Genomic DNA, 15917 nt, shown 5'->3' with positions numbered 1-15917 from the left:
TTATTTATTCTGTATAGCATGCATGCACGATTATTTCTTTTCTAAGACTTAGGATAGGATTTTACCATAGAATGTTTACCTATAGTAAAAATAATGTTATTTCACTAGCCACTCCAATCAATATATTATCACTAAATTAGTGATGTGATTTTATATTACTTATGGCATTAGCAAAGTCAATAAGTATAGATTATCAACTGCTTTTGCATTTAGTCATTTAATCAACGATTATCCTTTGTTTTACCTTGGTTGTTAAGAAAAATCATATTGGGATCATATCATTTGAGATTCTTTAACCATATACCAATTAATTAACTGCCCTAAAGGAATAAACTGAAGTATATCAGTCTGATTTAGAACTGAAATTAATATAGGATATTAGGAAAGAACTTGACACTGTTAGCATCCAGTTACATGTTAGCAGAGCTAATCTCAAGTGGTATGGTCACTTAAAGAGAATGAGAGAGGAAAGATTAGCAAAACAAGTGTTGTCTGCCAGGTTGGCAGGAAAAAAGACCCAGAGGCAGACCAAGATATAGGTGGACTGATACAGTAAACAGTGCCTTAGAAGATAGAAATATAAGATCTGATAATGTTGTATAATGTTGGAGTCTTGACAGCAGAGGCAGCCAGTGAAAATTTTAAGTTGGGGGTGCTGCATATACAAAAAAAAAAAAATCTGTTTTCCTAATCAGTAACGAATTTATCAATAAATAAATTTACATATTAAAAATTGCTTTATTAAAGATATTCATCCTCACCACGAACAAACACCAATAATAAAAATTTCGTATCAATAGCAATGACAAGCACAAATGAATATTGGCGTTAGATCGCAGTGCATTTGTTTCGTGTAACAATAATTGAAAAAATATAATTCTTTTCATATTTTCAACAGTGACACTCATAATTCAGCCTTGTATCTATAATAAATGAATGATTATATGTTATTTTAACAAAATAAAATAAGATTGACAAAAAATAGTTCACCATGCACACGCACCAATAATAAACATTTCATATCTCACAGAAATAACATGCGCTTTGGACACTAAAAATACACTGCTGTTTGGGCAGTGTCGGAATGACGTAACGTGCAATGACAAGTGTCAACGAATATTGCCGTTAGATCGCTGTGCATTTATTTCGTGTAACGATAATTGAAAAAAATTATTATTTTTTTATTTTCAATAGTCATACTCGTCATAATTCAGCCTTGTATCTGTAATAAATAATTACAGTAGACTCTCGACTATCCGGCCTCCGTACTATCCAGATCCCGGATTTTATCACGGAGAATTATAATGATACAGTAATTCTCCGTGATAAAATGAGGAATACGTACTGTAATTTACTTTGCCAAGGCATTGCAAGTGGACGTCTGCTACAATCCTCCTATGTGCCGTGTGCATAACACAAGTTGAGACATGCAAAGTGCGGATTTCCCCTCTTCGTCAGTTGTGTATCGGATATCCACAAGTGCGGAATACATTTGCCACTGTTCCTGGTTACGTTAGTAAATTGTTAGTAAAGAGATTCGAAACATATCACTTGTAAAGTCTTGGAAAATTCTTTTGAACCACGAAGGTGGACATTTCAACCTTGAACCCATGTGTGAAACCGAAGTGGAAGATGAAAACAATAAGCTTGCTCAAAAATGTACCGAGCTTGACGATGTCAATGCAGAGGACATTACAGAATGGATGTCAAATGACGAAGTTGATGAAATAACTGACAACAGGGGGAAGAAGAGGAGGAGGAGGAGGCATCCTTAGATGACAGAAAAAATCTCATCCCACATTTGGAAGGGTTCGAGACGATCGAGGCAGCGCTGCAGTACATTAGTGAGCAGGAGGAAGCGACGCCAGCTGATATCATCTGCTTGCGTAAGTGGAGGGACATTGCGTTGTGGAAGAGGGCTAAAAGGGTGAAGCAGTCATCTTTCAAGGACATTTTCAAAAACTATAAGTTTTGACTGTTTCATCTTAGGCTTACCTTTTCACATTTGTGTGAAAAGGTAGGCCTAGAACTCCGGCCTATCTGGCTTTTGTGTTATCTGGCCTGCCCTTCCGCCACATTAGGCTGGATAGTCGAGAGTCTACTGTATATGTTATTTTAACATAATAAAATAACATTGACAAAAAATAGTTCACCACACACAAGCACCAATAATAAACGTTTCATATCTCACAGAAATAATGTGCGTATGGATACAAAAAATATGCTGCTGTTTGGGCAGTGTGGGAATGACGTAACGTGCAATGGCAAGGGCAAGCGAATATTGGCGTTAGATTGCAATGTATCTGTTTTATAATCTAAAGCGTTAATCGAACAATTCCGATTATTAACTATTCAATCAATGTCAAAACATAAGCTGTAACCTTTAACATGTTGTAAGCATTGTTATTATTTATAAACACAAACAAAATTTAAATTTTTCATTTTTTCCTTGGGGGTGCTGCATTGTTGCAGTGCTTATGTACGGGCCGCCACAGCTTGACAGGTAACAGATTGATTTGGAGAAAATTTTAGATACGAAGTTAGTAATGATGTAATTTGATCCAGGCTGCTAGAGAGATTCGTAGTCGTATGTGTGTGTGTGTCGAAAGCTCCTGATAAAATGAGTGTTATTTTAAGTTCTCGTTGATAAAATTACTTGAATATTACATAGTTTTGTTTGCCTTGCGTATCTTTGTGCATCTGTTTGTGTGTTTTTGGTGTTTCATTTTATAATTTGATAAAATACGTTAGAAGTAAGTATGGCTCCTGTATGAAGGAAAATGGCGGCCAGTAATGATGGTTCGGCATCGTTATTCAAGAACAGTAATATAAAAGAGATGATTCAGTGTACTATCTGCAAGATGTACGCTTTGCGGAGTGTGGTTAGATGATAATAAAGGAGTGATTGTGTGTAGAAAATGTAAGGAGAATGAGGAATTAAAGTGTATTTCGGGTCTTGAGTGTGATATTTTTGTCAAACTTCAGAATGAAGAAAATAGTGATATGACAAGAAATGGCGAGTTTGTACCAGAGAACTGTGAGGGTGTGAATGATAGTATTAGTTCAGAGCATATTAATGGTTTTACAGAGAATAAAAAAGATGAGATAGATGCTATGAGTGAGATCGTGTTGTTGAGTGGTGCGATACAAAGGGCAAAACAGCAGCTAGAGTGTATGAGCAAAAGTCAACTGAATGAACCAGCCAATAATAAAAAGTATGATAGGAAAAATAAGCGTATGAGTGTGAACATGAACAAAATGAAGGATAGAGTGCTGTATGGAGACTCGTTAGTATGAAGTGTGTTAGTAGAGGATTTGACAAAATCGTACCAACCTGGTGTGACCATAAAGGATGTAACTGAGTCTATTAGAGAGCAAAAGGAAAGGGTGAAAGAAATGATTATTGTGGTAGGTACGAATGATTTGAAAGGAGATAAAATGGAAATGATAGAGGACTTGAATGAATTGTTTGAGGTAGCAAAAGAAAAGAGTGAGAGAGTTAGAATGATTAGTCTTTTGCCATGGTATGACAGTGAAATGTTTAAAAGGAGGGCCATAATTGCGAATGACTTTATACGTGGGTTATGTATGACGAGTGGTTTGGAATTTGTGGAGTGAGTTCGATGGGCGAAAGGAGCTATATAAGATGGATGGCTTGCATTTGAATGGATACGGTGTAAGGAGACTTGAAAAAGTGTTGCTGAATGTAGTGGATGTGCAAAATCAGGGAAACTAGATTTCTTAATGGGGAGGGAGGAGTAGATATACAGTCCTTAGGGAGACAGTTGAATGTATGAATGAGTATAATATGCCCGAGCAAATAAGGACAACAAATCAGAATGGGATAGTTAATCAGATAGGGTTGTGACTAATGGGATTCTTAAATTCATGTACACTAATGCTAGGAATATTAGGAACAAGAAGGAAGAGTTTTTGGCCATGGTTGGCACTTCCAGACCACAGGTTATTGGTATTAGTGAATCATGGCTGACTGTAGATGATATAGCTAGTGGGATTGAATGTGATGTGTATAGTGTATTCAGGAATGACAGGGAGAATAAAATAGGGGGAGGAGTATTGTTGATGATAGCTGATGAGCTGCAGCCAAGGAGAATAGAAGTTGAATTGCAGGATAGAGAAAAGAGCACATTTGAAGCCATTTGGTGTGAGATTGTGGCTAGCAGAACAAAATATACAATTGGGTGCTGCTATAGACCAGGTGATGTAAAAGATGGTGGTGACAGTATGCACAAGCAAATAGAAGAAATGAGTGGAAGGAAGGTAATTATTATGGGAGATTTCAACTGTGGTCGCATTGATTAGAGTGAGGAAGGAATTGGATTTTATGCGGTTATTAAGGGATAACCATCTGTGACAGCATGTAATGGAAAATACTAGAGTGTCAGAGAGTGCTTGACCTAGTAATTACATCTGAGGATTTGGCTGTAACAAATATGACCACATTGTCACCAATTGGTGAGAGTGATCATAGGGTCTTGACTTGGGAGGTTGCTAAAGGCGTGGAATTTACAATTAAGACAGGGTACATGTGGAATTATCGGGCTGGAAAGTATGATAAGCTTAGGAGTTTGATTGGTTCAGTGCCATGGCATGTACAACTGCAAGGACCAGAAGTTGATAGTGCATTGGAGGCAGTTAAGAAGTGTTCATGAAGCAATGGTTGACTGTATACCTAAAGTCTGAATAATAAATCAAGTAGGGGTTAAATGGATGAATAACACCATTAAGCTTGAGCTGCAAAAAAAGAAACAACTATGGAGGGAATTTAAGGAGAAAGGTGACCGGCAGGCACATGAACGGTATAAAGCGCAGGCGAGAAGGGTAATGAGTGTGGTAAGAAAAGCAAAAAAGGATTACGAAAGAACATTGGCCATGCAGGCTAAAGAGAATCCTAAACAGTTTTTTATATATGTTGCAAATAAAAGGAAAAATGTATATGGCAGAATGATTTTAAAGAATGCTGATGGTAGGGAGGTAACTGAATCAGTTGATATAGTTGAATTACTGAGTGAGCACTTTGCAAGAATATATCTTCCAGGTGGTGACATTGCAGAAATGAATGAACCAATAGATTATACGGGAATTATGGTGAATGAAGTGGAGGTGAGTAATCTATTGCAAAACCTTAATGTCAATACATCTGTGGGATCGGATGGTATACCAGCTCATGTCGTACGTGAAGCAGCTAAAGAATTGTCAGTGCACTTGACCATTTTGTTTAATTTGAGTCTCGGGTCTGAGTTAGTCCCGAGTGGGGTGCATAAAGGAGGTTCCAAGACTGCTGTTGTAAATTACCAACCGATTAGCATATCAGGAATCGTTGTCAAGGTCTGGGAGAAATTAGTCAAGAAAAGAATACAGGATTGGATAGATAAAAATGGGATACTGTATGGGGGACAACATGGTTTTGTGAAGGGTAGATCAGGCCTCAGTAACTTGCTCACATTTTTTAACACAGTGACGGCTGAACTGGATAAAGGTAATGGGTTTATAGTGATTCTACTGAACCTTGCCAAGGCCTTTGACAGGATACCACATGGAACCCTAATCATTAAACTGGAGCAGATGGGGATGGATATAGAGTTGGTGAGATGGATAGGAGGGTGGTTGATGGAGAGATACCAGAGAGTGGTTTATTCAGGAGTGGAGTCTAAAAGACGGCTTGTGACTAGTGGTGTGCCGCAGGGCTCTGTTCTTGAACCACTGCTTTTCAATTTGTTCATCAATGATATAGGTAAGGATCTGAAAGGAAGTGTTCACTTGTTTGCTGATGATGCAAAGTTGGGTAGAGCAATTGTGAGTGCACGAGATGTCAAAATTTTACAGGATGATTTGGATAGTTTGTAAGACTGGGCTATGAAAAATGGATGTCAATTTAATGTGGAAAAGTGTAAGGTTATGCACTTTGGGGTGAAAAGAATAGCAGCAGTATATCACATTGGTGGAACCATACTCCAGGAGATTGATGAGGCCAGGGATTTGGGAGTGTTGGTGGATAGGGAATTGAAGTTTAGGGGGGCACATTGCAAAAGTGGCTAAATCAGCACATCAAATCACTTGGCTTCTGAAAAATACTTTAACATGCAGAGACAAACAAGTTGTTGTTCCGCTATCGATCCTTGATACTATCACATCTGGACTACTGTGCCCAGTTATTGGCACCAGGGTTTCTTCATGATGAGGAGGAAGTGGAGAGGATCCAGAGACGAGTGACCAAGATGATAGCAGGTCTGTGGAATGAACCTTATGAGAATAGGTTGAAGATTTGTGGGTTACAGAAATTGGTCGATAGGCGGACGAGGGGTGATATGATTGAGACATTCAAATTACTGAAGGATTTCTTTAAGATTAATCCAGAAGATATTTTTGAAAATAGGACTGGTGGTGGGAGGACTAGGGACCATGAATGGAAGCTGGGCAAGAGCGTGGTTGACAAGGGTGTAAGAGCTAGGTTTTTTACTTGGGAGAGTGGTGAATGAGTGGAATAAGCTGCCAGAGTCTGTTGTGGGTGCTACGACTGTGAATGAGTTCAAGGCAAGGTATGATAGATACTGTGTGAATGTCGAATAGTTGTTTGTGACATGATGTTAGGGCCTCCCTCGATGAGTCTTTCGACTCCTTGGAGTTGCCCGGAATAATAATAATAAAAAATTTTCATGTAGTACTATCATATCCTGTACACCCCCTTGAGGGTATGTGTCAGGAATTTGATGATGTGAAGATGTGCATAATGTGATGGATATAAATCAATAACAATAGGTTTGATGTTTTGAAAATTTTGCATTAGTCTTAAAAATCTCTCATTTAATTTTTTTCATGTAACTTTTCCAGACCATACTCAACAATATGTGAACAATCCTGAAGAAAATGACCTCAATGATGAAAATGATATTGAAAACATCTTTGAAAAATGTGCCAACTGTGATAATCCTGTGGGACTTGTTTTATCAGATGATAAAAAAACAGAATATAGTGAGCGTAAGTAAATCATTGTTCATAAGCATCCACTGTTATGTGTTCAAACTTTATTAATTTCATGTGGAACTAGATTTCTGAATACTAGCGATCTATTTGTTTTTTGATTCTCTCCTGGGAATTATATAGAGCAGAAATTCTTTGGATAAAGGAAATTCTAATTTTATAGATGCTTATATAACTACCTTTTTCTTCTCCAAAAGCCTAACCTAAACCATAAGAGTAAAAATCAGTGTTAAATTGTAAACGAATAAGTTGTGGGGGACCTATACAAAATAAGCAATTGTATTTACCTTTGAATGCTATCCTGAGAAGCTCCAAACCTACCCATCCCTTTCATCATGCGTTCATAATCGGCGACTGTTGATATTGACTTTATATACATATTCAAAACTGAAACTGTTGTTGAATAATAACACAATAATGTAGACATAATTACCGTAAAGGAAGAAAAGTCACAAAACCGAAAAATGTTCCTACAAAATTACCAATTGTATTTACTTTTGAATGCAATCCACTGGTTGAGTGTTCAGCAAGTCAGCAAATCTTTCCTTTCGTTCAGCATATTAATATTATCGCATTGCAACTGATGGGAATTCTGTGTTTTGGGGATTCTTTACAGACCTCTTTCTCTTCAGAAACTACACATTACAAACTGTCATTACAGACTCGTTTTGTATTATCACTGTCATTCAAGCTATTTTTCCGTTTAAAGAAGATACAATGTACTTATCCATAGTTGAACCATACTTACTCAATGTAACTGGCCCTCGCATATAACTCGCACCCCTGATTTTACTTTATTATGTTAGTGAATACGGTATGAGCAGTCTGTGTAATATATTTCTCAACAAATAGTGCATTTAGAGACAACTGGGATAAAAAGGAAACTAATGAATGAATCACATGTCCCCTCATACAGAAAGTATGCTGTATAGACTCAAGCAAAACCATATGTTTCACCTGCAAACACAGTTTCTCACTAAACACTATGTTATTAATTAGATGTGTGTGAGTTCGCCTCTCCCAAAGCATCAATAAAATTCAAATGAACGTGTTAAAACTAAGAAATATATATATAGTGAATGTTGCACTTGCCAACACAGTATGTAACTAAAAACTATTGTTATTAATTAGATGTGAGTTTGCCTGCCCCAAAGCATCAATAAAATTCAACTGAACGTGTTAAAACTAAGAAATATATATATATAATGAATGTTGTTATGGCAGTTTCATATGTGGAATTCGGTTGAAGAGAGTTAGCATTTCAACTCAGTTGTCGGCCATGCTTTTATCTTTCGGTCGTGTGATCTTTTATTCATACCGCACCAATCATATGCACGTCTTAATAACCTGCCATTGCTGTCTGTTTTGCATTAGGCTTAATTATTGTAAAGGGAGAAAACTCACAAAACAGAAAAATGTTCGGGGCCAGGCTCCAGAGAGCCCTGGCTGAATTTAACCACTGTGAGTAATTCTAGGAAGAATGAAATTGGAAGATAACTCCTTAATTCAGTTGAACATACAATGCCCTTTGATTGTAAAGGCCTGAGTTCATAGAATTCATATCTTATCTGGGATATGAAGAACTTTTATAGGTGCTTTTCAGGTATTATTATCATTAAGAGATTTTCAGGGAATCATCAAGGAGGCCATCCTCTCCACCCCAGTAGAAAGCGTTTTGCCATACAAAATAACCAGAATGTAATACATGAGCAAAGAGCGGCGTGATATCTAGAGGGAATTTGTCCTGTAAAAGAAAGATTGTGTCATTGATTGGGGCATTCGTAAAGAGGGCAGAGATGTCAAAACTGACTAATAAATCATCTTTTTCTAAAGTAATGTCTTTGATTGTGTTTATAAAGTGTTGTGTGTTTCTGATATAGGAGGGGGGGGAATGACCTACCAACTCCTTGAGTGTTGACGCTAATTTTTTGGCTAGGTGATAATTCAGGCTGTCTATACCTTCGACTATTGACCAGAGTGGTGTGTTTTGTTTGTGTATTTTTGGTAGACCATAAATTCTCGGGGAACGAGTGTAGTGTGGAAGTAATTTTTTTACTGTATCTTCAGGCCTTGTAATAACTGATTTAAGTAGCTTCTCTGTTTTCTTTTTTATTCTATTGGTTGGGTTGTAGTTAACAAGTTGATATGTATTGTTGTCTGAGACTAGCAGATTCATTTTTTCTAAATATGTGGTTCGGTTTAGAATAAGAGGTGGCATTGCCTTTATCGGCTCTAGTTATTATGATGTCCGGATTTGATTTTAGTGATTTCACCATTGTCGATTCGTGCTTTGTTAAGTTGCTTGTTATTGTTTACTTATAATTTAAAATGTTGGAAGTTTCTAAATGTATTTTATCTGCTATGGTAGTTGGGATGAATCTTAAGCACCTTTTAATATTATAAATAAAATCCAATATACTGTATTTATTGCACCTGGTGTCTGCCATATGTAGGGGAAAACAGGACGCACATTTCCTATGAGACAAAAGAAACCTAAATGACACATTAAATATAATAACTATGGTGAAGCTGGCCTTTCTGATCATGCCCTGAACACTTTACATAGAATTGACTGGAAAAGCACCAGTTGTTTACATCACACCAAAATATGGTATGAATGTAAATTTAATGAAGCCTGTGAGATTCTTATCAACCACCCTAATCTGAACAATGATGGTCTAAAAATCCCAAGCATATGGAAGGTACATATTCTACCCACGGAACCTTTCTCCCTGAAAGTTAACTATAAACAGAACTGCAGATAATTCAGAATCTTAAATCTAATATAACAAATGTCATGTTAAATTAGGACATCATTGTTACTGTAAGAAAACTATTATTATTATTATTTAGGCCTGCAAGGAGTCAAAAGATTCATCGCGGGAGGTCCTTCCTAGGAAATACAAGTCTATCTAGACTCAACGTGGGAAGTCCCTCCAGGAAACACAAAGTCTATCATACCACTCCTTAATCTCATTGACTGTTCTTGCTCTCACCACTCTCTCAGGCAACTCATTCCATGGTTCAACCACCCTCCATGCAAAGAAACCACTCCTTACTCTCTTGCTCACAGTTTCTTTTCGTAACTTCCAGGGATGGTCCCTTGTCATGACTCTTTCCCGCTGTTCAATCAAATGAAAGAACTCCCCAGTGTCCACCCTGTAACCACCTCTCAACAGTTTAAAAGTCACAATCATATCACCTCTCCTTCTTCTATCCACCAAACTCTGCAGTCCACATTCCCTCAGCCGATCCTCATAACTAACATTGTACAGTCCTGAAACTGTCCTTGTTATCTGCCTCTGTACCCTTTCTACAGTTAATTTATCCCCCTTCAAATCCTGGGGACCAAATCTGAGAACAGTAGTCTAAGTGTGGTCTGATCAGGGTCTTATACAACGGAATGATAACTCTTTTATCTCTGCAAGTCAGCGTCCTCATTATTGCAGCAATCCTTTGTGTTACCTTCACCACCTTTGCAATATGTCCCTTGAATTTAAGGTCTCTATCAATCATCAACCCCAGATCTCTTGTCTCCCTCACTTCCTCCAGTATATCTCCTCCAATAAAGTATATGTCCCAAACCTCAAGTCCTTACATTTTGCTGCGTTAAACCGATATCTCCATTCATTTGCCCATCTGTCTAACTTATTCAAATCCTATTGCATGACTACCACAGTAGTATTTCCCATAATGTAAAACCCTGAGGTCGAATAATAAAGGTCGAAACCGGTCTGGGTACTGACCTCCCACCATAACGTATAACATCACCCATCTCCTAGGAGATGGGTTTTACATTATGGGAAATACTAAGAATAGCGATCAGCACTTTTGCAACGAGTTGCTCTAGTTTGTACTACATACTTTAGCTTACGCTAGTAGTCGCCGATACTTTTATGGTTTACTATATTCGGCAAGAAACTTTTGATTTCAATCTTTGAGTTTCTTATTGGGTTTTGAAACAATGTGGGATTTGATATCTCTTTAATTTAAATAAGGTAAGAAGTAAGTTTTTGACATGGAATGCATTACCTGAGAGGGTGGTGAACGGGCAGACTGTGAATGAGTTTAAGGAGTGATATGATAGACTTTGTGTTGACCTCCCATGATGGGTGGTGACTTCATGGAGGTCAGGAAAATTAATAATAAATAATTTCTCAATTGAATAATTCAGTTATAAGGAAAAAAAATTTCTTTTGAGTCACAGTAGATTGCAGTATGGTGGCTGCTGTGCTTAGAAGAGCATATGGACGCTCTTCTGAGCACGATACCCAGGCCAGTACCTAGATTGTCTGTGAACGATTTGGTGCCCTCACGTCACACCTGAATGGTGTGCGTTATTCAATTTCATTATTTCAATCATGACCAAGCACATGATTTCTTATTCCCAACTTACAAACTAGCTTATAGACTAACTTACACATTGGCTTAATTCTAACTTAAACTAGCTTACATCTAGGAACTATATTCCCACCTACTCCTATCAGGGAACTTCATATATAATACATTTATTTTACAGAGTAACTCATTATGTATCGACTCTTTGAGTCCGGGATCTGCAACCCACTGAGCCAACCAGTGGGCTCAGTGGGTTGCAGATCCCGGATTTATTTCTAATGTGGATTAGAAATAAATCTCCCTATGGTGTATGTGCATATAAGGGCACAGAGAGAGTCTTTAAGGGCATGCTCACTCTTCCCAACTCTTGCAAAGGCCAGCCATTAGCAAATTACCTACATGCATGTTAGGTGCACAGGTGGGATAGCCATTCCCCACGTTAAAGACAGCACAAAGGCCCTATCCTTCTCAGATCCTCAACAGGACCAGGCATATCTCTTCGGGATCCACAATGGTCACCCGGATCCAGTATAATGAAAGTAGTCACTGGGAATTACTTATATTTATTGTTATCCTGATATGTCTTTATAAATTGCTCGCCAATGAAAGAAATTGTGCAATCTTGTACTCATCAGGCTTCCCCTGATGATTAATTTCCATAGAAACAGTAAGTAATCTCGTCAGCTAGACAAGAGCTCCATCCAACACGTCTACCTGAGATGAGAGTAATGTTTACTCCTGCCAATTACCCGCGATCTTGATTGATATTCTTTCACTTAAACATTCATTGGCATCAAATATCACATGCAGCAACACCTCTCAACATCCATTTTGCAATATGCTTTGCTTTAATTAGACTGTTGGATTCCCCTGGTCTGTACCAGTTCTGAGTCGGCTGTTAGTTGACGGCCGAAACAGTCGCACCGAACAGGCCATCCGGCATGCCACGCAGCTGAAATTCCATGAGAAGGCCCCGATGCTGGTCCGGGCTCAACCGTTCCATCACTGAACAGTTTCACCCAGTTCTAGTGCAGTGCCATACCCGCTTCGGACCCCAGCCCGACTGGCCCAGTCCTCAGAGCCAATCCTTGTCCCGAGGTTACGGATCCGTCTTGCTGACTTCCCTTACCTACATTATTCTATCAACTAGAGGCTGTTCACCTTGGAGACCTGCTGCGGATATGGGTAAGGTTCGGCATGTACACTCTCTCTCTCTCTCTCTCTTGGATTTTCAAGGGCCGACAGGAGCGCTCCAGACATCGCAAGAGGCACGGTGCTTTATGGGGATAGCATCCCTATCTTCGGACGAACCGATTCCAGGGAGCCAAACTCTTACAAAGAAAAGACAACTCCTCTCCCAGCGACTCCCATCGACTTCTCCGAGTTTGGTTGCATTACTGCACTTGGCCCCAGAGGGGCCGATCTCCGGGTTCGGGAACATTAACACGATTCCCTTTCAGTCTACCGGCGGGACCAGCTTTATCTCACAACGACCCCTTTTGGAATGGATTTCTCCTATCTCTTTGGACCGACTGACCCATGTTCAGTCGGTCCAAATGTTCACATGGAACATTTGGACCGACTGTTGTTCACATGGAACCCTTCTCCACCTCAGTCCTCAAGGTTCTCACTTGAGTATTTGCTACTACCACCACCAAGATCTGCACCTATGGTGGCTCCTGCACCATAGGTGCAGGAGCCACCGTAGGAGCCTTCAACGCACATAAAACACCGCTCCTCCTGCAGTGTCTGGAGCAATTCTGTCGCCCCTTGAAAATCCGAGGGAGAGAGTGTACTTTTCATGCTGGACCGTACCCATATCAAGCAGGTCTCCAAGGTGAACAGCCTCTAGTCGATAGAATAATGTAGTTAAGGGAAGTCGGCAAGACAGATCTGTAAGCTCAGGACAAGGATTGGCTCTGAGGACTGAGCCAGTTGGGCTGTGGTCCAAAGCCGGTTTGGCACTGCACCAGAAGTGGGCAAAACTTTCCAGTGATGGAACAATTGAGCCCGGACCAGGCGTCAGGGGCCTTCTCGTGGAATGTGTTAGCTGTGTGCCATGCCGGATGGCCTGTCTGGCACGTCTGTTTCGGCCAGCAACTGACAGCCGACTCAGAACTGGCACGGACCAGGGGAATTCGACTGTCTAATTAAAGCAAAGCATATTGCAAAATGAATGTTGAGAGGTGTTGCTGCCAATGTGATTTTTGCCCAGTGGTCTGAATGTTTAAGTGAAATGAGTCTCAACAGATGAGAGTATGGTGGCTGCTCTTCTAAGCACAATACCCAGACCAGTACCTAGGTCGGCTGCGGACAATTTGGTGCCCGCACGTCACACCTGGGTGTGGCATTATTCAATTTTAAAATTTCAATCATGACCAAGCACATGATTTCTTGTTCCCAACTTATGAACTAGCTTACATCTAGGAACTACGTTCCCACCTACTCCTATCAGGGAACTTCTTATATTAATACATTCATTTTACAAAGTAGCTTATTATGTGTCGACTCTTCGAGTCCACAATCTGCAATCCACTGAGCCAACCTGTACCTGTGAGTTAGAAATAAACCTCCCTACAGTGTATGTGCATAAGGGGCACAATGGGAGTCTTTCAGGGCAGTCTCACCTCTTCCCAAATTTAGCAAAGGTCAGTCATTAGCCAATTCCCTACGATAAGCTCATGTGCGTAGGTACATGGGGTAGGATGGCCATTCCCCACGTTAAAGAGAGCACGAAGGTCCGATCCATCTCGGATCCGCAACTGGGCCAGGCATATCTCTTCTGGATCTGTGATGGTCACCCTGACCCGGTATAACAAAAGTAGTCCCCGGGAATTAACTTATATTTATTATATATCCTGATATATCTTTATAAATTGCTCACCAAAAACAGATTGTGCAATCTTGCAATCTTCAGGCTTCCCCTTATGATTATTTTCAATAGAAATAATACGTAATTTCACCAGATAGACCAGAACTCCATCCAACATGTCCACCCGAGATGAGTCATGTTTACTCCCGCTAATTATCTGTTTTTTTTTATTTATTTTTTTACTAAGTAATGTAAGGAAATTACAATGTCACTAGGATATACATTAAAATAAATTTTAATATACTTCAATATTTCAGCAACGTCACGTTGCCATTTTCAAGAAACTTAAGAACAAGATACATGCATGCAGGCACAACAAACAGTAAATGAGGACAAAGCAGGAAGCTATTCTATCTTCTAAAAGTCCTGATGGTGCCCCCTAGCAGGTAATGTTGGTATTCTTGGGCGATTGGGCTGAAGGTCGTCTAATGTAGGTTTCCCAAATTTGAGGCAGTCTCATGCAGCCAAATTTGTTGAGGTTCGGAGTGTTTCTTAGGGCTGAAGCTGATTCCATGAAAAGCCTATCATACTTATATTTACTACAGTGTACTATCGTGTCTTTCTTCCACCGTATTCTATGGCAGGTATCCAGCGCATGGTCAGCAAGACCAGAGTGGCTGTATTGGTGAAACCGGATGTAGTCCTTGTGTTCTGAAATTCTGATATTAGCTGTCCTGCCTGTTTCGCCAAAGTAGGACAGCTTACAGCTGCAAGGGACCTGGTATACACCAGGTAGGTCTTCGGGGTGGGGAGAGGTTGGTCTTTAGTGGAGCGGATAAGGGATGCCAATTTTTTATATGGTCTGTAACAAGAAGTTAAGTCATGTTTTTTTAGGATTTATGTAATTTTTTCCGAGCTGCCTTGGCGGATTTAGAGTAATCATTGTTGTTGTGTGTGTGTGTGGGGGGGGGGGTTGTGGTTTACTGGTTTCAATACTTTTTGGGGATTTTTTTTGGTGGGGGGGGTAGCCATTGGCTGAGAAAGTGTTGAGAATGTGATTAGGGCATTGTCATTTGAACAGATAAGTTTAGCCCTGTTGTGTAGTGTCTTAATGACTCCATATTATTGCGAGGAGGGGTAGTGGGATTGTTGGTGAATGTATCTGCCTGTATGGGTGGGTTTTCTATAGACTGAGAAAACCAAGGTTCCATCAGGCTGGCAGGTGACTAGCGTGTCTAAGAAAGGAAGGCAGTTGTTTTTTTCTTCTTCCAGGGTGAATTTGATTCTGGGGTGTTGGTTGTTTATATGTGTTAGGAAGGAGAGGAGTGCATCGGAGCGATGTGGCCAAATAGCGAACACATCATCAACATAGTGAAGCCAAATGGTTGGTTTTTGTGGGTCAGAGTTTAAGGCTTTCTCTTCAAAAGTCTCCATATAAAAGTTGCCCAAGAGTGGGGAGAGTGGAGAACCCATGGCTGTCCCCTCTATTTGTTTGTAAAATTTTCCTTGCCAAACAAAATAGCCTGAGTTCATTGTGAATGAAAAGGGCTGTGATATTGGGATTCCTACTTTGGCCAAACAGTCAGTACAGCCAATATCAGAATTTCAGAACACAAGGACTACATCCAGTTTCACCAATACAGCCCCTCTGGTCTTGCTGACCATACGCTGGATAGCTGCCATAGAATACGGTGGAATAAAGACACGATAGTACACTGTAGTAAATACAAGTATGAAAGGCTTTTCATGGAATCAGCTTCAGCCC

General features: G+C 39.6%; 1 protein-coding gene across 6 annotated transcripts in view; it reads left to right on the top strand.

The window, feature by feature from the left end:
• LOC150095552 (uncharacterized) overlaps nt 1-15917 on the top strand; it is a 486687-nt gene that overhangs the window by 371934 nt on the left and 98836 nt on the right. For all 6 annotated transcript variants that reach the window (XM_090410226.1, XM_090410229.1, XM_090410228.1 and 3 more), the window contains one exon: nt 6853-6999. In XM_090410226.1, the coding sequence (XP_090266352.1) occupies nt 6853-6999 (147 nt within the window). The remainder of the gene's footprint in view (nt 1-6852; nt 7000-15917) is intronic.

Source organism: Typopeltis vanoorti, chromosome 20 (genome assembly GCF_054136105.1).
Source record: "Typopeltis vanoorti isolate ZY-2024b chromosome 20, IOZ_Tvanoo_1.0, whole genome shotgun sequence".
Lineage (NCBI taxonomy): Eukaryota > Metazoa > Arthropoda > Arachnida > Uropygi > Thelyphonidae > Typopeltis > Typopeltis vanoorti.
Note: the sequence above shows the minus strand (reverse complement) of the source record. Positions and strands in the feature narration are given on the sequence as shown.